This window comes from Stegodyphus dumicola, chromosome 5, assembly GCF_044657685.1.
Source record: "Stegodyphus dumicola isolate Sdum_Otavi_A_Nest chromosome 5, ASM4465768v1".
NCBI lineage: Eukaryota > Metazoa > Arthropoda > Arachnida > Araneae > Eresidae > Stegodyphus > Stegodyphus dumicola.
Window position 1 is genome coordinate 16,260,132 of NC_140772.1, and position 19,851 is coordinate 16,279,982.

The window sequence follows — 19,851 nt, forward strand, 5'->3', positions numbered from 1 at the left end:
CCTAATGACATACAATATGCTGAATGAGAAAAAAACTGGAGTAATCATATAAAAAGGATAATAAATATACAAAAACTGTTTATCTGTATACAATTTAAAAATGATATGGAAAGACTATTTTATACTGAAATTCACACACCTAAATCCAGGAACGGACTTTCGTAAGAAACATTAATAGCACTGCCACTTACATGATATTTTCATGTTTTTCTAATTGTTGTAAACTGTGATAATGCTAAGATTTTGTATGTCACATCAAACATAACAGTGAAAGTCATGTGTATAAATTTTAAAAAGAAGTTCTTACATTTAAAGCTTAAAAAATATCAATTACATATACTTTCATTAATATCTAAACTAACGACAACATTTTAGCCTAAGTGTTTTAACCACAATAATGTTCACTGGGACCTCAAAATAAATTTCTTGTACGATCATAATAGAAGACAAAACTATACTATTTCAGTTTGAAACAAAAATGTGTGAAACTTTCTGCACCTGTAACTTTATGAATGAGGTTTTCATTATAAATGATTCTAGCCATTTAACACAGATGAATAAAGTATTTAGGTTAAGAACTGAAACGTTTTGCCAACAGACAACTTTAGCTGTACAAAATAACTGTGTATATCGAATTTCACAACCATACATTTAATTTGGAAACCAAGCAATCTTTTTTTTTTTTTAACTTGCACCAGAGCCTAGTCTATGTCAAGTAGCTCAATAAAGCACAGAGAGAAGTAAAATGTTAACATCTGCAAAATTACTATTTGCAACTTCATTAATATCAGGGCAATTAACTGCAGACATATTTGCTAGTAATGTCAGCCAGGCCACATAATGGCGAGTTTACGAATACCATACGATGGAGATATTTTTGCAAATAGTCATGGCAGTTCTGAGAGAAACATTTTTTACAACAACAGATTTTTGAGGGTTATATGTGGAAAGAGTTTTCAACATGGAACACCATAACTTCTTCTCAACCCATTCTTCAAAGAAGTTTTTCAGTGATCCAGTTTAATGCTGGAAGTCTAATGATAGTAAAAAATCAACAATCAGAACCAGTTTTTTGCTAAGCCATCTGCCAGGTTCTTTCCAATAATGCCACAACGGCTGGAGATTTATTGTGAAGTGATGTTATCCACTTCCCCAAAAAAGTCGAGAATAGTCTGGAAGTCAAATTTTTTTTAAGTCAATAAGGAAAACAATATTTGATTCAATTCTCTTGCCAATTTCCTCTACAGCTAAAGGAGCAGCAGCTACTTTGCCATAGTTATTGTATAATTTACCAACAACTCAACTTGAAAAAACTCGATCTTACATTTATCAAGACTCTTGACCAAGGTTTATCAGAAAACCAGGTAAAATTTTATCAGGACCACAGCTTAGGATGGGTCACAGCCATGGGTAAACTGTACATAAATGTATGCAATTTCCTTTATTCTGAGATAATTTCGACTGACTTAACTGTATCAAACTTATCAAACTCATTTATGTTCAGCCAAAGATATATATAACCAAGTATATTTAAAAAAATACATGGGTTTCCTCCAGAGCATGACAAAATATTTTAGAATAATGTCTCGTGCTCCATTACAGGCTGAAGCAATCATTTTCCCCTCACAATCCCAAATTATTTAACATTTGTGACAGACTTTAGTTAAGTTGTTGGTCAATAGATGGTGCCACTAAACTATAAATATTGCTTAGGTAATAAGAGAACGCTGTATATGTTCTTTAGTGACTCCGTAGCCAACTTAAGAGTTAACTCTCCTTATGAATTTTTTTACCTTTTGATTAAATATTTTTTGCCAAATTTGGTTCTTACTGACAAAAATATTTTGGTTTTATAAATATGAATATTAGGTTTTTTTACAATCAATAATTAAAAAATAGCAAATTTTTGGCGGATAATTAAAAAATAATTTCATCCTTAAACAGTTAAGCAAGTCGGTGAATATCTTAATTCCGTTTTATGCTTTCTTAACAGGTGGTCTATAGTTGTTGATACCAATATAATATATACGAGGGCCATCCAGGAAGTAGATTACGTTTCCGTCTGTGTCCGCTAGGGGCGGGGCTAGCGCGGCCATCTTGGAGTCAGAGCGTTGCGCAGCTCAGTCTGCATCTAGCCGTGCTAGTGAGCGGTTCGTGCTGTGCTCCGTTCAGATACTGTGACGGTTTGAAATGTCTGCGTTAATTGAAAATCCCGCGAGCTGCGAGGTGCGCTCAGTAATAAGGTTTCTGACTGCAAAAAACTGTAAACCGATAGAAATCTATCGGCAGCTTCGTGAAGTGTATGGGGACAACATTATCACTGAAGGTGGAGTGCGTCAGTGGGTCATAAGATTTCAAAATGGCCGAACCAATGTTCACGACGAAGATCGAAGTGGGAGACCCAGCATAGTGACCGCCGAACTTCTCGAAAAAGTCGATGCTAAAGTCCGTGAAAATCGAAATTTCACAATAACGGAACTTTCTTTGAGTTTTCCACAAATTTCGCGAAGTTTGTTGCACGAAATCATCAGCGAAAAGCTTGGTTACCACAAGTTTTGTGCAAGATGGATTCCAAAAATCTTGACAGAGGACCACAAAAATCAGCGAATGGCTGCAGCGTTGAACTTTTTGGACGCTTACCATAAGGATGGTGACTCTTTACTCGGTCGCATCGTTACTGGTGACGAAACATGGGTGAAACATGTGAACTGTGAAACGAAATTGCAATCAATGCAGTGGGGGCACACAAGTTCTCCCCAAAAACCCAAGAAATGCATGCAAACAATGTCGGCAAGGAAGATGATGGCGACTGTTTTTTGGGACAGAAAAGGTGTAATTTTGGTGGACTTCCTGGAAAGAGGCACTACAATAAACTCTCAAAGGTATTGCCAAACTCTCCAAAAACTCAGAAGAGCAATTCAAAACAAGCGCAGAGGAATGTTGAGCTCTAAGATCTTGTTGATTCACGACAACGCCCGGCCCCACACGGCAAATGTCACTCGTAAAGTTCTTGAATCTTTTAAGTGGGAGTTGTTTCCTCATCCGCCGTACAGTCCCGACCTGGCACCGAGCGACTTCCACCTATTCCCAGCAATGAAGAAGTGGCTGGCTATGCAGCGTTTTGATGACGACGCACAGCTGCAATAAGAGGTAACGAAGTGGTTGAAGGCGCAGGCGGCCGAATTTTTCGACGAAGGAATTTCCAAGCTCGTACATCGCTACGATAAATGCCTTAATTTGTATGGTGACTATGTAGAAAAGTAGTATTTGAGTGTGGCTTTCATCTGTATATAATAAAATTTGTTTCCTATACTTTGTTTATTTTTTTATTCCAAAACGTAATCTACTTTCTGGATAGCCCTCGTATTAAAAGCTCTTGCAATTTCTCTGAAGTAATGAGACCATTTTCCAGAAAAAAGGCTTTACTTCTTTTCTCTGCCTGATCACTGATCTCAGAGAGAAAACAATATTATCTTAAAGACATTTTTATGATAATCCAAGCCCTTTACAAAAGTTTGCAAAGGGGAAAATTTTGCTTCAATAGCCGATTTTAAGATGGCTCATCTTTTACAAAGCTCAATGCACTCAGACTAGCTTCCACTCTATGCTAATCTCAACTCACTAGATTCCATTCTATGCCAATCTCAACTCACTAGATTCCATTCTATGCCAATCTCAACTCACTAGATTCCATTCTATGCCAATCTCAACTCATTTTTCTTTCCATCACTCTAAAATGGGGGAAAACTGTTCACATGCCCTCTGGGAACACATTTTTCTGCACATACAATGATGATTTCTGTAAAATTTCCAGTAATCCTGATAGTATTACCCGATCTAAAAGAATCAGTCATCACATAATCTGCCAAATGCTGAATTTAATCCAATCTGCTTTTATCAAGTTCCAGCTAATAAATCTCAATTCTCTAGGTTTGCTTCGTCTAATAGGTAATAATGCTGAAAGCAGCCTTCGCCCCACTCCATCAGAAGCAAGTAAGAAAATGGTAGCTACAGTACAAAAAATTTAATTTTGTATGATAAACACATATCATGTTAATAACCTACACAAATGCATTTTAGAGAAAATTACACACTAGGCATCTTTTCGACTATTCAGCGAGATAAGATCATGAAAGAGATACAAATAACAGCTCTTTTGATAAATTATGTGCAAAACACTACTTATTTAACATGAAATAAACATTTCCCTGAGATTAAGAATGCATATGCTCAGGAATAAAATGAAGTATTACTTACAGTAGCTCCTGTGATTTTGTATAAATGCACATATGGGACTCTATTCTCTGCATAGCCAACAATGTAACCTTGAACAATCTGTCCTTGCGCCAGTTCCTCAAATGCAGCTGTTACCTCTGGAGACCAACCATTTTCACCTAAAAAGTAATTTTAAAAATATTTATGATCCAACTGAAACTAAATTTAGCTTCATTTAGTAGTTTTTCCCCCCCCCCTCTCTTTTTTAATAGGAACACAAATGTAATTTAATATTAGGCAAAAAAGAAACCTCTGGCATAGATTTTGAAGTAATCTTGGACTCCTGCAGCAGGAAGGGGATGGGGAAGATTTTATTTGGGCTTGTTAGTATTTAAAGATAATGCCCACAGTGGAATTACTTTAAAAATAATTTTATGCTCTTAACTTAAAAAAAAAAAAAAACTAAATAAATACACTACTTTAAAAACCACCAAAAGTGAGAATTTCTGCAAATTGAATTCCTATACTAACTCTGCCATTATGTTCTTCACATGCACAGTTAAATTAATAATGCTACCAAAAAGTGCTTTAAATGAAATTCTGGCTTTATTAAAAGAAAAATTTCCTGTTCTTTAGCCAACTTTTTCTTTATCCTATTTGCATTTTCGACGGAAAAATCATATGATATTTCAATGTACTTTCCACTTAATTTTCCCACTGAAAACACAAATTCTTCTTCAAAAGCTTTAATTGTCTCATGGGATACAGAAAATTTTCCTTTGTTGATACAGTCAAAAGTCGTTAATCCGGACTCGTCGGGACTTCGGCGATTCCAGATTATGGATCATCAGTTTAAATCTGGTAAGATGGCATGCAGAAATTACAAAATTAAAAATATGAAACCGTAGTTTATGAAATAAAGAACAATTATGATCTAAAGGGTATCAAAATTTACAAAAAGAAAAAACTTAATATTTTACTTTATTAAACATTTCTTTCAATGTAAGTTGTTTCGTTTCATGTGATAATACTTTCTCTTTAATTCTATTAAACAGACATAATTTCTTGTTTAGTTACAAAGTTCCGCTGTTCAAGTCCTATAATTGCTGTGTTGAGAATACCGACTAATTTGTCAATCAAATGTTTTTGTTTTCAATAACCTCTGGGTCACTTTCTTCACTATCAGAAGCGAATTATAATGACGAGGAACTTGATTTAAATCATATCAAAGACGGAGTACATCGAGATGAAATACTACACTTAGTAAGGAATTATAAGCCAAATAAAATAAAAACATCTGCCCTGAAGATAAGCATAGTGCTGGCAGATCAACTTGCGTGCCGCAGCGTGAAATTTCGGATTTCGAAACATACTTTAGCTTTGTGGATCCTTTACATATTAATAAATATATATCGGAAATTCTATTTAACATAATCGAAAGTTCATGCTTACTTTTATAAAATTGCTCTAACAGTGTGCAAAAAATAATAAGCCGGATCCAATTCGAAGATTAAGGAACAACACAATCTGCAACATTAACTAAATTATAATTTTAGCTTAGCTTATACCGTCCGTTACACATTAAACGTGCATGCGCACAAGCATATTCCTGGGCGTAAAGGTCTTACGCGCTCTCGTAAACGCCTGTGTGCATGCGTGAATGTGACGCATGCGCAGAAAGTTTGTAGCTTTGAGGTCCGGATTATAGATCATTCCGGATTATGGGTGTCCAAATTAACGACTTTTGACTGTATAACATAGTATTGGTTAAAATGAAATTCTCTTGAAAAACTTCCAGATTAAGCATCACAGTATTTCTCACGTGGTAGCATGTTTTGCTCTTATTTATTTATGCATTTAACAAATTCCATTACTTTTTCATAATCACAGTTTTACAGGATTTATTAAAAATTCTGTAATGCCCATCATTTTAAATTTAAAAATTAAAATAAAGTTAGATCAAAGAGATATAGGAGAACATCAGAGCAATTACTCTTTCCTTTATACAATAACTCAAAGCATTTTTAACTTCATTACTTATGTGTTTCAAGTTGTTAAGCATGAATTTCAACATATCAACTTTCATAACAAAGAATTTCAGTATAATTTTTAACACTAATGACATATGAGAAAAACTTCAGTTCATTTCCTGAAAAATTTGCATCTGATTTTAAACTTATGAGAATTTTTCTAACAAAAATATCACAGTTAAAAACATTTACATGGATTATGTGAAAATCAGCTCAGCTTTATCATCATGCAGATATATATAGATCACACTGATATGTTTGAGTTTAAAATTAACCAAAATAATGATTATTGAAAGAATCCTTATTCTGGTAATGATTATTGAAAGAATTAAAGCAACAATCCAAAAAACGATTATTGAAAGAATTAAAGCAACAACAATCAACATAATATTAATAAACTTGCAGGACTATTTTTGAACATTTAAATTTAGAACCTCAACTCCAGAAATGCAAATGGCAAAGAAAAGCCAGTGATGAGATAATTGATAAACCAGTGATTTAGAATGAGAGAAAGGAAGTCAACTGTTTAGAGCTAATCAAATTTGAATAAAAATTACATTCCAAATAATGGTTATTGGAGGAGTTTAAGCAATAATAATCAGTGTAATATTTATAAATTTGTAAGACTTGTTTCGAAGGTTTAAAAACAGAACCTTCTTCAGCTGCAGAAGAGCAAGTGATTAAAAAAAAACCCAGTGATAAGGCAATAAGAACGATTACTTTTTCTCCTCATCTCTTGCATTACCGTATATATGCATTCTGCTTATAGAAAAATCAACCCAATTATCTGGTCTTCCCCCTACTTAGTACGGAAAACTGAAAGTGTATCATATTTCAACTCATGTGTAAAGCAAGTAAATTGCTTTACATGCAAGTACTTCAACTCAGCATGTAGCGAGGTGAGATAAAAGTTACATATGCACTCGGTAGCTTTCCTGTTTGAACTAAAAACGTTTTACACATTTTGGGGCAGTTATTTTTTCCGATTGCACAGAACATTTTTTTGATAGCTGACTTTTAAAAATCTTTTAAAAAATATTAAAAAAAATAAAAAATTACCATCAAGGAAAGTTACACTTCCTAAATAACACTCTGTAGCTTGAAATGGCACCTGCATGAAATCAATTCTGAAAGATAAAAGAAAAATTTATTACAAAAATAGTTTACATGATATACATTAAGATTGCTCATATTATTTTTGCTAGATAAAAGTTTAATTTTAAAATTTATACAAAATACTCCATCACTGTTAAATATCTGCATAGGTCCTGATACCAAACATTTTCCTCAATCAATACAAGAAAGTTTACTGAAAATATTTGTTACAAGTTGTGTTGAAAGTTTGCCGATACGAAAATTCAACAAATCAAGGAGGGATCTTACAAAACTGGTAACACAGAATTTGTAATTTTGAACTAACTAAATGAAAATAATGCTAATATGTGTATAAATTCTGGTCTCCATTTTTATCAACATTGTAGAAATTCATGATATTCTTGTGCTAACTCAACAGATGGGAGTTCATTAAAAGATTGTTGCAAATACTGAGATGAAATCTTAACCTTTTCTAAAGAATGAATCTGAAAATAAAAATACTATTATTTTCTTAAACAGAAATCAAATATTTTTATATGTTGTGTCAATCTAACTTTTTACATAAAAAAGATCTGCAGTTATCCAAATAGGAAGCTTGCCTGTTTTCTAATAATTCATGAGATCAATTTTGAGACACTCAGTGTGATATTCTGAAATATAATTGGAAATGAAAATTAATAAATGCAGTAGTCACCAAACTACAGTGGCCTAAAATACTGAGAGCAGTTTAAATTATACTGAGGAACAAAATTAATAAAAATATCTAAATATTATAATCACATATACCATCAAAACTTATTCGATAGGTCACTCAGATAGAGTCCACTCTACTTACTGGTAACCTTTTCTCTAATCTATTCCTATTCCATTTTCATGTACTGTATAATGATTATGAAGTCGCTTTTGGGATGATGAACTTAATGAACAAGTTACATTCAAATTTGTTCAAGTTGCATACACATAATTTAGGTACGAAACTTTCATGTTAAAATAATTATCTCCAAACAAATTTACAATAAAATAAAACTTGAAAAGGATATATAGAAAAAACAAAATACAAATAACAAGATATTACCTGATCTGTCGTAAGACAGTACGAGGAACGATTGCATATCCTCCATAGTCTAAAAACTTCAGTCTGCATTCACCCGTATCTTCGAAAACCTCATCAATTTCTGCTCTGTACCAACCATCTAGACCTGGTACAGAGCAGTCACTAAGTCTAGCTACACATACATAACCTGTAATTGAAATATAAATAATAAATAGCATTTTATAAATAACAAATAATGAAATATAAATGATAAATAACATTTTGCTAAGAAAATAAATGCATCCAACATAATTTAAATTCCTATATTTAGTTTAATTCTCAGCAAAAAAGAGAGTATAAAAACAAACCTTTTGCAAGGTAACTAAGGGTTGGCGTATTTGTCTCTGAATAAAAAGCAGTCATCTGTTGTGTCATAGCTAGTAGAGAATGGAAAGTAGGATGAGTAGGTTGCTGAAGGAAGAAGTGCCCAGCATTTACAGTTGCACAAAGCATTGCTTCAAATGAACCACCTTCAGGAAGACTAAGCTGGAAAAAAAAATATTTAAATTTTATACAACTTTCCCACACAAATATCTCATCACAAACTACTAATTTTTCACAAAATTTAACAGGAAGCAAAATGCCAACATTCATTCATTATAAAAAGCATTTACAGTGATCATTTACATGAATTTAACAGCATTTGTTGCATAGTAATTTTAAGAGAATTTAACTCAAAAGTGGTACGCCTAATAATAATTACAACAATAGAAAAATTAGAAAAAACAACAAAGAAAGAGAAATTATCTGGTATTTTCTTCCAACGTCAATTATCCTTCGCTTTATTTTCCCAGCTATAAACAATAAGAAACTGAAAGGAGACTTTTTAATATAGTAAATGTGTGTAATACAGAAAACTAAAATAAGGATTTAAGGGTCTGGTGTTGTGAGTGTTTGAAGTTGTAAATAAAAAAAAAATCTACTAGAATTTGGCCCTTTATAAAACTTTTCTTAAAGAATAAATAAAAATTTAAAAAGGACACAAAAGCAATTTCCTTTTTGATTTTTTTTTCCCAGAGAAATATATATTAAACATACTAAATCAGAAATCAAACAACAAAAATCGGCGTTATATTTTCAAATTTTCACAGGACTCGTTTCAATGGTTTTACCGAACCACCATCCTCAGCTGCAAAAGCGCAAATAAACGAGATAGGATGTAATGATTAGATAAGACAAGAAAGCCTGGATAGAAAATAAGCTAGTGGCACCATATGTTGATGAAACCAGAACTAAAACATAATTTCTTTAAAGGCCAAAGGCAAAGATGGATTGGAATTAGGATCGGTAACTAGAACAGAAAATGTTTTTGAATGTGAACTGCCTCTAAAAAATCCAGTTCTCCAATTGAAGATGTTTTTTCATGGTTTCTTTTGATGTAAAATCATTATTCACCAATGTTCCAGTGGAGGGTGCATTAAGATGTCTAGAAACCAGACTTCGTGAATTCCATTTCTCTTGCATCGAAATCGATGAGCTAATTTCTCTCCCTCAACTCTTTGACACAAACACATTTTGTTTTCCAAAATAAATATTACAAGCAAACTGAGGGATTAGTAATGGGAAGCCTCCTCAGTCCCATCTTGGCTGATATCTACATGCATTATTATGAATCAAAATTATTTGAAACTTTAAACTTCCCGGTATGGTTCCGCTATTGTAGACGATACTTTTACCCTGTTTGAAGGTAATAAAGATGATTTAAATAAAGTTATTTCAACAATGAATTCTACTGATCCTGTTATTCAGTTCACTTTTGGAACTTGAGACTTAAAATTCTCTTTCTTTTCTCGACATTCTGGTCACACGTAACACATCCAACTTCAGTACTACGGTTTACCATAAACCTTCATCAGTTTGCCTTCCACCACACTTTAAATCATGTCATCCGACTACACAAAAGTTAGCTTAATTTTATTCCTATGTTTTCCGTGCTCTTCAAGTTTGCTCCTCCAAAAATTTTTATGTAATACAGTAGTACCTCCTGCAAGGGACATCTCCTAATTAAGAGGCAATTCTGTTGGTCCCAGTCCCATTAAATAGGGAATGTAATGTATTTACCTTTTACCAAGGGACATTAAAAATCAGTTTCAAAAATAAGATAGAAGTAGAGAAATGAATAAAAATAGAAATACTCTTTGTTAGTAATCTTTTGCGGTTTCATAGGCAGATTTACACTCAGTGAAAGATAGTTTTGTGACAAAGGAACAATCAAAATTTTGATTTGTGCAATCAAAAAAAAAAAAAAAAAAAAATACTTCACATTCACTGAATTAAAAATCCAGTTATTCTTTCTACAGTTCTCAGTAGGGAGAAGAAAACAGTGTCAGCAAATTGTAAGGCAATCCATAAGAGGACCAATGGGAAAGAAAATATGGTGAGATGACTAGGCCACCAGCCAAGGAACATGAATCTCAGAATGTGGTAGAGTAAAAACTTCTATCATTCTTAGTTCCTGCGCCACTAGGAAGACAAAGACGTGCAGTTTTGTACTTGTGTGTTATTTATCACAGCTTCAAAGAGGAAAAGATTAACATTCAAACAAAAAAGTTGAATTAATTCATATAACAGAAACTGAAAAACTCAGTTTGAGAGATTTAGAGCTAAAATTTGGAATAAGTAAAAACCAAGTAAGTCATCTGCTAACGGATAAAAAAGAAAATTACTATGAATTACTAATTCAAATGACTATTCCAAGACTGTAAAATTTAGAAAAACAGAAGCATAGAAATTGATACATTAGTGTTCAGCTGGTTTTGTTCTGTAAGAGCAAACAATATTCCTGTAAGTGGAGTGTTATTGCAAGAAAAGCCAATAGAAGTTGTGGAAAGTCTGTGACTATAGAACTTCAAAGAATGAAATGATTGGTTAGACAAATTTAAGCAAAAACATGACATTATTTTTAAGACTATTTGTAATGAAGAAAAGTTAGTACATGTAACAGACTGGATAAAAAAGCTAAATGAAATTTGTAAAGGATAAGAGGCTAAGAACATCTACTAAAGATGAAACTGGATTATTTTATCACATTTTGTCGAATAAAACTCTATGCTTCAAAGCAGGAAACTCTGGTCATAAACTCCGAGGAACATCTCACTGTGTTACTTTGTTGTAACATTGAAGGAGAGTTTGAACAACTACTTGTAATTGTGAAAACCAAAAAAAAACCAAGTGCTTCACACACATCAGTCCAAAATCTTTATCAGCCCAATGGCATACCATAAAAAAATCATGAATGAAGCAAAGCATAATGTTAGAATGGTTGATTGCTCTTGATAAAATACTGTCTAAAAAAATAGGAAGATCCAGCTATTTCTTGACAATTTTCCAGCCCATCCACCAAATATTATGAACAAGCTGAAATCAGTGAAATTACTGTTTTCCCACCTAATGCAGCATCAGTATTATAGCCTTTGGACCAAGGTCAAGGTTAACAAGGTATAATTAGAAGCTCCAAGTTTCATTACAGAAAACTGTTTTTACGGCATTTTCTTTGTCAAACTGCTTGCAGAAACTGTGATCAGCTTGCAAAACGTTTCAATGTATTGAATGCCATTCAGTGGATAACAAAAGCTGCTAAATCGATATCACAAAGTTGTGTTTGGCACTGTTTTAAGAAAGCATGCTTTGAAATTCCGAGTGCCCTCAGTGAAAATACTACTGATGAAAATGAATTGTTTCAACTTGTCAAAATCAGTGACAGTACTCAAATACAAGAATATTTAAAAATCGATGAACACTTGTATACTGAAGAGATCAATGACAACACAAAATCTTATTTCAACTACAGTGAGATGATGCAAGCCTTAAAATAATAAAAATAGCTTGACAAAAATAGTTGGAAAGCAGTGAGGAAGATTAACAAAAGACAGACAAAAAGTGATATAAAAACTATACAGATGCCTAAAAATACCCAATTAGATCTCCCAATTAGAACACAATTCAGTATTTGTTTTCATGTGCATAGTTATAATTTAACATTTCACATGTTCGATTTATTTCTATTAATGTGATATTCTTTATATTAATATATAATAAGAATTAGTATATTAAGTAACTTCAAAACGTGGGGTCATTATTTTTGTAAAATTGCGCTTGAGTGCTGAAAATCCGTGGGCCGGAGGTGACGTTACATTTTGCAGGGTTCGGTCTCCTGACTTGCACTTCATTCTGTGCATGCTGGTTCTCAATGGGTTAATCACCTGGTTTTGTTGTTTTAAATTAATTTTCTGCACACTTATTCATAAAAAAAAACATGAATTATTTTATATTTGCATTAAACGCATTATTTTTATATCAAGTCACAATAAAAAATTTTAATTCCTATACTTTCCTGATAAAGTGGCAGGAATTACTGCCAGATGATACCACTGGTGAAAAATGCATCCTATGATATAATGACAACACTAGTGATACATTCATACTTGAAAACGTAATTATGGTTAATTGAGCAAAGTCTTATTATTATGAAAAATTCCTTTTCCTGAAGGGATTTAATGGTATATTTCTCATCACTTAACTATTAGGGATTTAATGGTATATTTCTCATCACTTAACTATTGCCAAAATTATAAAATTCACCTGAGATACACTGTCAAAATCTTACATGGAAAATATCTCCGAATCAAAATATTTTCAGTTTACAATGTTTAGAGTGCTCTTCGTGGTTCAAGATTACTATCTTTGGCATGCTTGTGCACATCTTGGTTTTTGCACCATAAACAGAAGATTTTTAAAATTTAAATTACTGAAGTCTTGTTAAAATAGCACAAGATTAATCCTCCGCTAGAATTTAGAAAGTATCACAGAAGCAACAATAATATATGGTAAGTTTCTTAAGTACTCGATGAGCCAACCTATCTCTGGTAATTTGCAAATGTTGCCGAAAATCAGAAAATCTATGCACATTTCACCATCATTCTTCTTTTATTATACAAATATCCTTAAACCTAAATGTTATAATACAGACCTATAATAAATTTTTAGTTATTTTATTGTTGAACAAAATAAATTAACGAAATTTTTAAAAAACAAAAGTTTATAAACAATGTACAAGAAAATGAACTTTACCACAGAAAAAACAATAAATAAATCATGAATACAAAATCTGTTATAATCACTGTGAATAATTTGACTTGAATAAAATAACTAAAAGCACTTACCTTCCAACCTTGAGGTAACTGAAATTCAAATGGCATAACATTTATTTGAGCTAAAGTAACAGAGGGATACAGCTCAACAGGAAAGCGTTTACGAATAAGTTTTAATGCAGCATCGATTTCATCTTGGGTACCTAAGGAAAGAATATAAGAAAATTTTAAAATATTTTCTATGAGAAAGGGGAGCAAAAGCTTAAATATGCTTTAAGGTTTCACCTTCATAAGTTTAAGAATTAAGGGAAGACATCAATACTTTTAATGCTTTAAACTATACACATGAAACATTTTTACAGAAAAATTCTCATATTTTAGTCAAATTCATCTATACTACAGATTCCAATGTCAGTCTGAAGTTCAATTTAATCTTTTACACAGCTTTCACATGTTACTAACATGGCACAATACATGCCTTCAAGGTCACTGGCGAACGATTCCAGCACCATTACTAGATTACTGTTGACACACTGCACTATATTTACTTAATCGCTCATTCTTTTCCCACATGCCTCACAAGGCCTCTTTTAAAAGATCCATACTGTGTATATGAAAGATAAAATTATATGCTAAGGACAATTTAATTTGTTATAGTCCCACTTCTTTTTAGTTTCTGTATTTTCCTTTTTCATCCTAAAAACTAATTAACTGCTTACAATAAATCACTCTAAATAGTATCATTTCAAAATTCTGAAATTTATCATATGATTCTTATGTAATACGCATAACGTAGATATTTAAATAATATTTCAGACAAAATGATCTCAAATTTGGGTACCAAAACTTAATCTACAGGAACAAACATCAACTGACACTAAATCATTCTGTACCAAATTTCCATCTTAGACACATATATTATTTCTCAGGGTGAATTATTTCTCATGCTGTCACTCTGAATACTTCTTTGCCTTTCATTACTATCAACATATTAACATATGCCGCTCAGTCTGTTTTCAAATATATCTTAAAAAATCTATAAGGTACCAATGTAATTCCTCAAGAACAGATTCATTTTTTGCGGCAAGTTATTTGTAGTTCCATGCGTCAAAAATAAAAAAAAATGTTTTAGCCTAGATGAGAACTACTATTTTTATGCATCAACGTCTAAATGATTACATTTTATCAGAAAAGAATGCAGGACTGTTTGATGAGCCTTTTTGTCAAATAAATATTTTTATGCTTCACGCCTCAATAGAAAATTTATCTATGGAACTGAATTAACAGCTGTCCTAAATAATACGATGAGTTCAAGTGTCCTCATATACCATCAGATAAAAAAAAAAAAAGAAATGCAAAAAAAGATCCATTATCATCATCTGTGATTAAATACATTAAAGATCTGATAATCCAGTGCTTTCAAAATTCAGCATTCCAGTGTTTCAAAGATCAACCTTGATGTTTACTAGAATGCACTTTTTCAGCTGCCAGTGGGATGTTTTCTCACTTGCACTTGCACTTTTCATGATACAGTTCCTCATAAAAAAAAAAAAACTCAATACTGTGATCTTCAAGTCAACAAAATTACACTTTTTTTCTATAATACAAAACTGATGCTATGCAGTAGGTTTTTAAATTGTCAAAAAGTAATAAAAACACAATTAAATATGTTGAATTAAAACCTACACCACAAATGGTTTAGTCCCAGATGGCACTATCACCGAGTCTTTGTTTATGTTTGGTTTTGTATCGATTACTGGACTTCATTTCAAAAAGGCGCGTCTTGGGTTAAGACAAAGAAAGGGAGGTGGTGGACATGGCTCCGACACTCTTGACTTGATGGTTGGAGGTATGCTGTTCAAAGCTCCTGCTGTTTTTGGAAATGCTGTAACATTTTCTTATGTGCACAAGCAACTTGCATAAATAAATTCTAATGTTAATCTGTATAATGCTATATCTTATTTTATGAATATTTAACAATCATTCTAATATGGACATAACATATAATGCTAAAGTTTCTTTCACAGGTGGTAGCATGTACATAATGGAAAAAATACTTACATTTCTATAAATTTGAATCTGATTCCGTTGAATATATAAATTGCTTAAAAATATGTAATCATTTTCATAATTTCATTTAATAGTTTGGAATTCATTGACTTTGTAGGTTAATTTAATTTTATATTTTTGCTTGTTATATACACTGAAAATCTTCCATTACTATGGAATAAGCAATTTATTCATTAATTAATGCAGCTAGAAATGTTTTAAGTAATCAGAAAATTGCTAATTATTTTTTCCTACTGAATTATAAATTTGAATGTGTAATGCTGTTTTTATGAAAATATCAAATTAAAATTTTACATCATTAGAAATTTAAATTTCACTATTTATGTTGGATAAATTTGACAGAAATTAAAATATTTTTTTTCAAATATTTCAGTTCCAGAAGATTAGTAAAATTTAATGTATTAATAATTCTTGATTATTGTTAAAACTTTTGAATTATGATAAGACTAAATAAATTTGGAAAAATGAATACTCAAATAATATTGAATATTGCTACAAAAAATATAAAAATTGTGTTTTTGAGTATTAATATAGAAATGTTAAATGTTTATGGTATTAAATATGGTTACAATAAATATAGAAACATTTATAAAATTGAATAAAATTTAATAAAATCATTTATGTGCAATTAAAAAGTAGAATGTATAGGAAAAAGTAATTTGAAATTATGGACAGTGAATATTATAATTGAAGTCCGCTAACGCGTCGCACAGTAGCACTGCAGGTCAGCGTTTGATCCCTGGGCTGGGCAAGGTTGACTCAGCCTTTCATCCCTTGAGTGAGTACATAAAATGAGTTTGCTTGGGGAGTAAACGTCAGGGGTCCTGCGACAAGCTAACCACTTGTCCAGGGCATATGTTCATGCACCCCAGGGCCCACAGTCAAGAAAGCAGACATCATGGCACTGAAGGCCATAAGGCCTAAGGGCTATTGTGCCACTGAGTTTAGCTTTAGAATATTATAATTATATAATGAATAACTGAATAAAGAATATTGGTCAGTGAAGGTTACATAATGAACTACTGAATAAAGTATGTGTGTATGTGATTATGGAAAAGCCTCAAGGGCTATCTGCCTAATGGGAGAGCTGCCTTTGTAAAGGACTTCCTAAGGGAAACTCACTCGTATACACATTATACATGAGGAAAACCACAAAAACACCCACTACTGAATAAAGTAACTTGCAGGTAACAGTGTTTAAGGATTAGTACAGTCAAAAGTCGTTAATTCGGACACCCATAATCCGGATTGATCTATAATCTACAAAGTGATTATCTACAAAGCGAAAGTATGTTTTGAAATCCGAAATCTGTTTATCAACTACACGACGCAGCGTGCAATGAATTGGAAGTTGATCTGTCAGCACTATCCTTATCTTCAGAGCAGATGTTTTTATTTTATTTGGCTTCTAATTCCTTATTAAAAGTAGTATTTCATCTCGATGTACTCCGTCTTTGATATGATTAAAATCAAGTTCCACGTCATTATAATTCGCTTCCGATAGTGAAGAAAGTGACCCAGAGGTTATTGAAAACGAAAAAATTTCGATTGACAAATTAGTCGGTATTCTCAACACAGCAATTATAGGACTTCAACAGTGGAACTTTGTAACTAAACAAGAAATTATGTCTGTTTAATAGAATTAAAGAGAAAGTATTATCACATGAATTGAAGCAACTTAAACAACTTACATCGAAAGAAATGTTTAATAAAGTAAACAAATAAATAATAAGCTTTTTCTTTTTGTAAATTTTGATATCCTTTAGATCATAATTGTTCTTTATTTCATAAATTACGGTTTCATATTTTTAATTTTATAATTTCTGCATGCCATCTTACCAGATTTAAACTGATGATCTATAATCCGGAAAAATCAATAATCCGGAATCGCCGAAGTCCGGACGAGTCCGTATTAACGACTTTTGACTGTACTACAAAATGTAGTACCTCTAATTGTGTCTTTTATCTTCTTATACAAATAGAAGTTGAAGGCTAACATTTTTAGAAACGAATATAATATTCTCATAGAATTTCATTATTATCATGCAATGTTTTAATGCAGTTTCCAAAGGCCAGTTACTTTAGACAAGAAATGGAGGTCTTTTCTACACAATGCTCTATCAGCCATTATAAAAAAAAAAATTTAAGAACAGCATTAAAAACTATGCTTTCCCACAGAAGGTCCAGCACAGGAGATCTTTCTTTGTACTTGTACATGAAATATACACACACATATGCACCACACATATACAAAAAGGATAATAACAAATGCATTTCATTTAATCAAACTAAATTATTATCTGCAGTAATTTGAATTTCTTATTTAAAATGCTGATAATATTTTACAATTCTATCTTCCATAATATGAAAATAATACAAATATAATCATCACACTAGCATGATCAAGAATGCACTACAATAAGCATATAATGTGAAAAGTACATTTACAGTAATTAGTGATGCTTAGGTAACAACTAAGATAAATTTACACATAAAATAACAAATTTATCTGCAACTCAGAAAACATACAAAGCACATGTACAACAAAGTTATAAATAAAGGTAGTATTAATAAAGAAAAATACGCCAAATAAACAAAAGTCTATCTAGAAATAATTGTATACTGAAATTTGCTCAAACAAGTCTGGTATTTTAAAAAGATGTTCTTACCTGTAACAGAACATACTTTCTTTTCAGAAAAGTATGGATGGCGTTTAATCAAAATATTTGCATTAGTCTCTTCCTTTATATAATTAACATGTCTTCCATTTCTTCCTATTAGCAGCCCACATAACTCTTGCAATATTTCAAATTCATATACCACATAAATTTGCTGAGGCTCAAGAACAAATTGGAACTCACTCCCACCTTTGCCACTGTCATTTGAACCCTAAAAAATAATTTAAAATTATCAGCACAGAGAACATGTCTATGAAATACATACAAGGAAAAAGATTTTCTTCACAAAATGACAAATGGATAAAATAACAAAGGAAAAATGAAATAAATTCATTTGTTTTGGGACATGAAATGAAGAATTCGTTCATTTTCGGATATACATTGGATAACTGCTGATAGGCAACACTATCACCCACTGCAACCGTAAAATGAAAAGAAAATTGGAAAATTTGGAATAAGTGCAGGATACAGCAAGAAGAGGTATGCATGTGAAAAGTTTTATTTCCACACCTGTTCATCATGTGACAGCTGATAAAAAATTTAAAGGATTTGATGCATGTGGGCAGTTATTACACCAAGTGAAAGTTTTGCGTAAAAGCTACAGCTGACAACTGTGAACATTTTGCTATATCTTTCCAACGTCACTTAGATGATTTTATGCATGGGTTCACTGTCAAGATCGACGAAGGCAAAAAATAACTGATGTTGTTAGGGAGTTCAACATCACCCACAGTATTGTTTCATGGCTCTGAAAAGCACTTAAAAGAATTGAAATGTGTAGGGGGAGGTCATGTTAAATGTACAACTCCTTCAGGAAACAGGTATGTTACTCTAATGGCAAAAAGAAACTGCTGCATCACAGTTCAGAAGGTGTTGAATGAATTTCTTGCTGCCAATAGTAGATCTCCTGAAAAACTGTTGTCATACATTTATGGGTGAAGAAGGACTCTATGTCCAAAGATATACTGTGTGTGTTCTAATGAACAGCCAGCACCAGTTATTGTCAATTGCAATGCTCATGACACCTTGCAATGGTGTCCTGAGGATTGCAATTGAAATGAACCAGACTGGGCTTGTATACCGTTCTCAGATGATAACAGATTCAGTCAGTCATTGGGCTGCAGATGTTAACAATTCTGGTGTTAGTGTGGTCCTGCTTATCATCCAGAAAACACCATGGAAAGACACCGATATCCAAAATTCAATATTAGAAGCCACCATCACATACGCCCCTGCAGGTGGTTGCAACTAGGACTATGCTGGCCAGCGATACATTGATGAAGTTCTACAGTCTCATGCTCACCTTTTCCGGGTGCTTTCTGTTTTCATGGACAATAATGCACTACGTCACTGAACACTTGCTGTTCAGGATTATCTAGACAGCAAGAATGTTCAGTGCTTTATACAGTCAGCACCTTCTTTAGATCTATTTTTTAAACCTCATTGAGAAAGGTTTCAGATGGTCTAAAGAGGTAATTTTGCTGGTCAAAAATACCCTGCAAGGAACAAGCACATCTTCATCATACACTGACAAAAGAGTGGGATAAATGTCTCAACAGCTGCTGGATAATGTTTTGCAA

General features: G+C 32.3%; 1 protein-coding gene across 1 annotated transcript in view; it reads right to left on the minus strand.

Moving 5' to 3' along the window:
- LOC118191726 (KH domain-containing protein akap-1-like) overlaps nucleotides 1-19,851 on the minus strand; it is a 113,068-nt gene that overhangs the window by 3,577 nt on the left and 89,640 nt on the right. Inside the window, exons 3-8 of the mRNA XM_035362560.2 lie at nucleotides 18,263-18,482; nucleotides 13,596-13,726; nucleotides 8,742-8,919; nucleotides 8,416-8,581; nucleotides 7,305-7,372; nucleotides 4,258-4,394 (exon numbers count right to left, since the gene is read on the minus strand). Of these exons, the coding sequence (XP_035218451.1) occupies nucleotides 4,258-4,394; nucleotides 7,305-7,372; nucleotides 8,416-8,581; nucleotides 8,742-8,919; nucleotides 13,596-13,726; nucleotides 18,263-18,482 (900 nt within the window). The remainder of the gene's footprint in view (nucleotides 1-4,257; nucleotides 4,395-7,304; nucleotides 7,373-8,415; nucleotides 8,582-8,741; nucleotides 8,920-13,595; nucleotides 13,727-18,262; nucleotides 18,483-19,851) is intronic.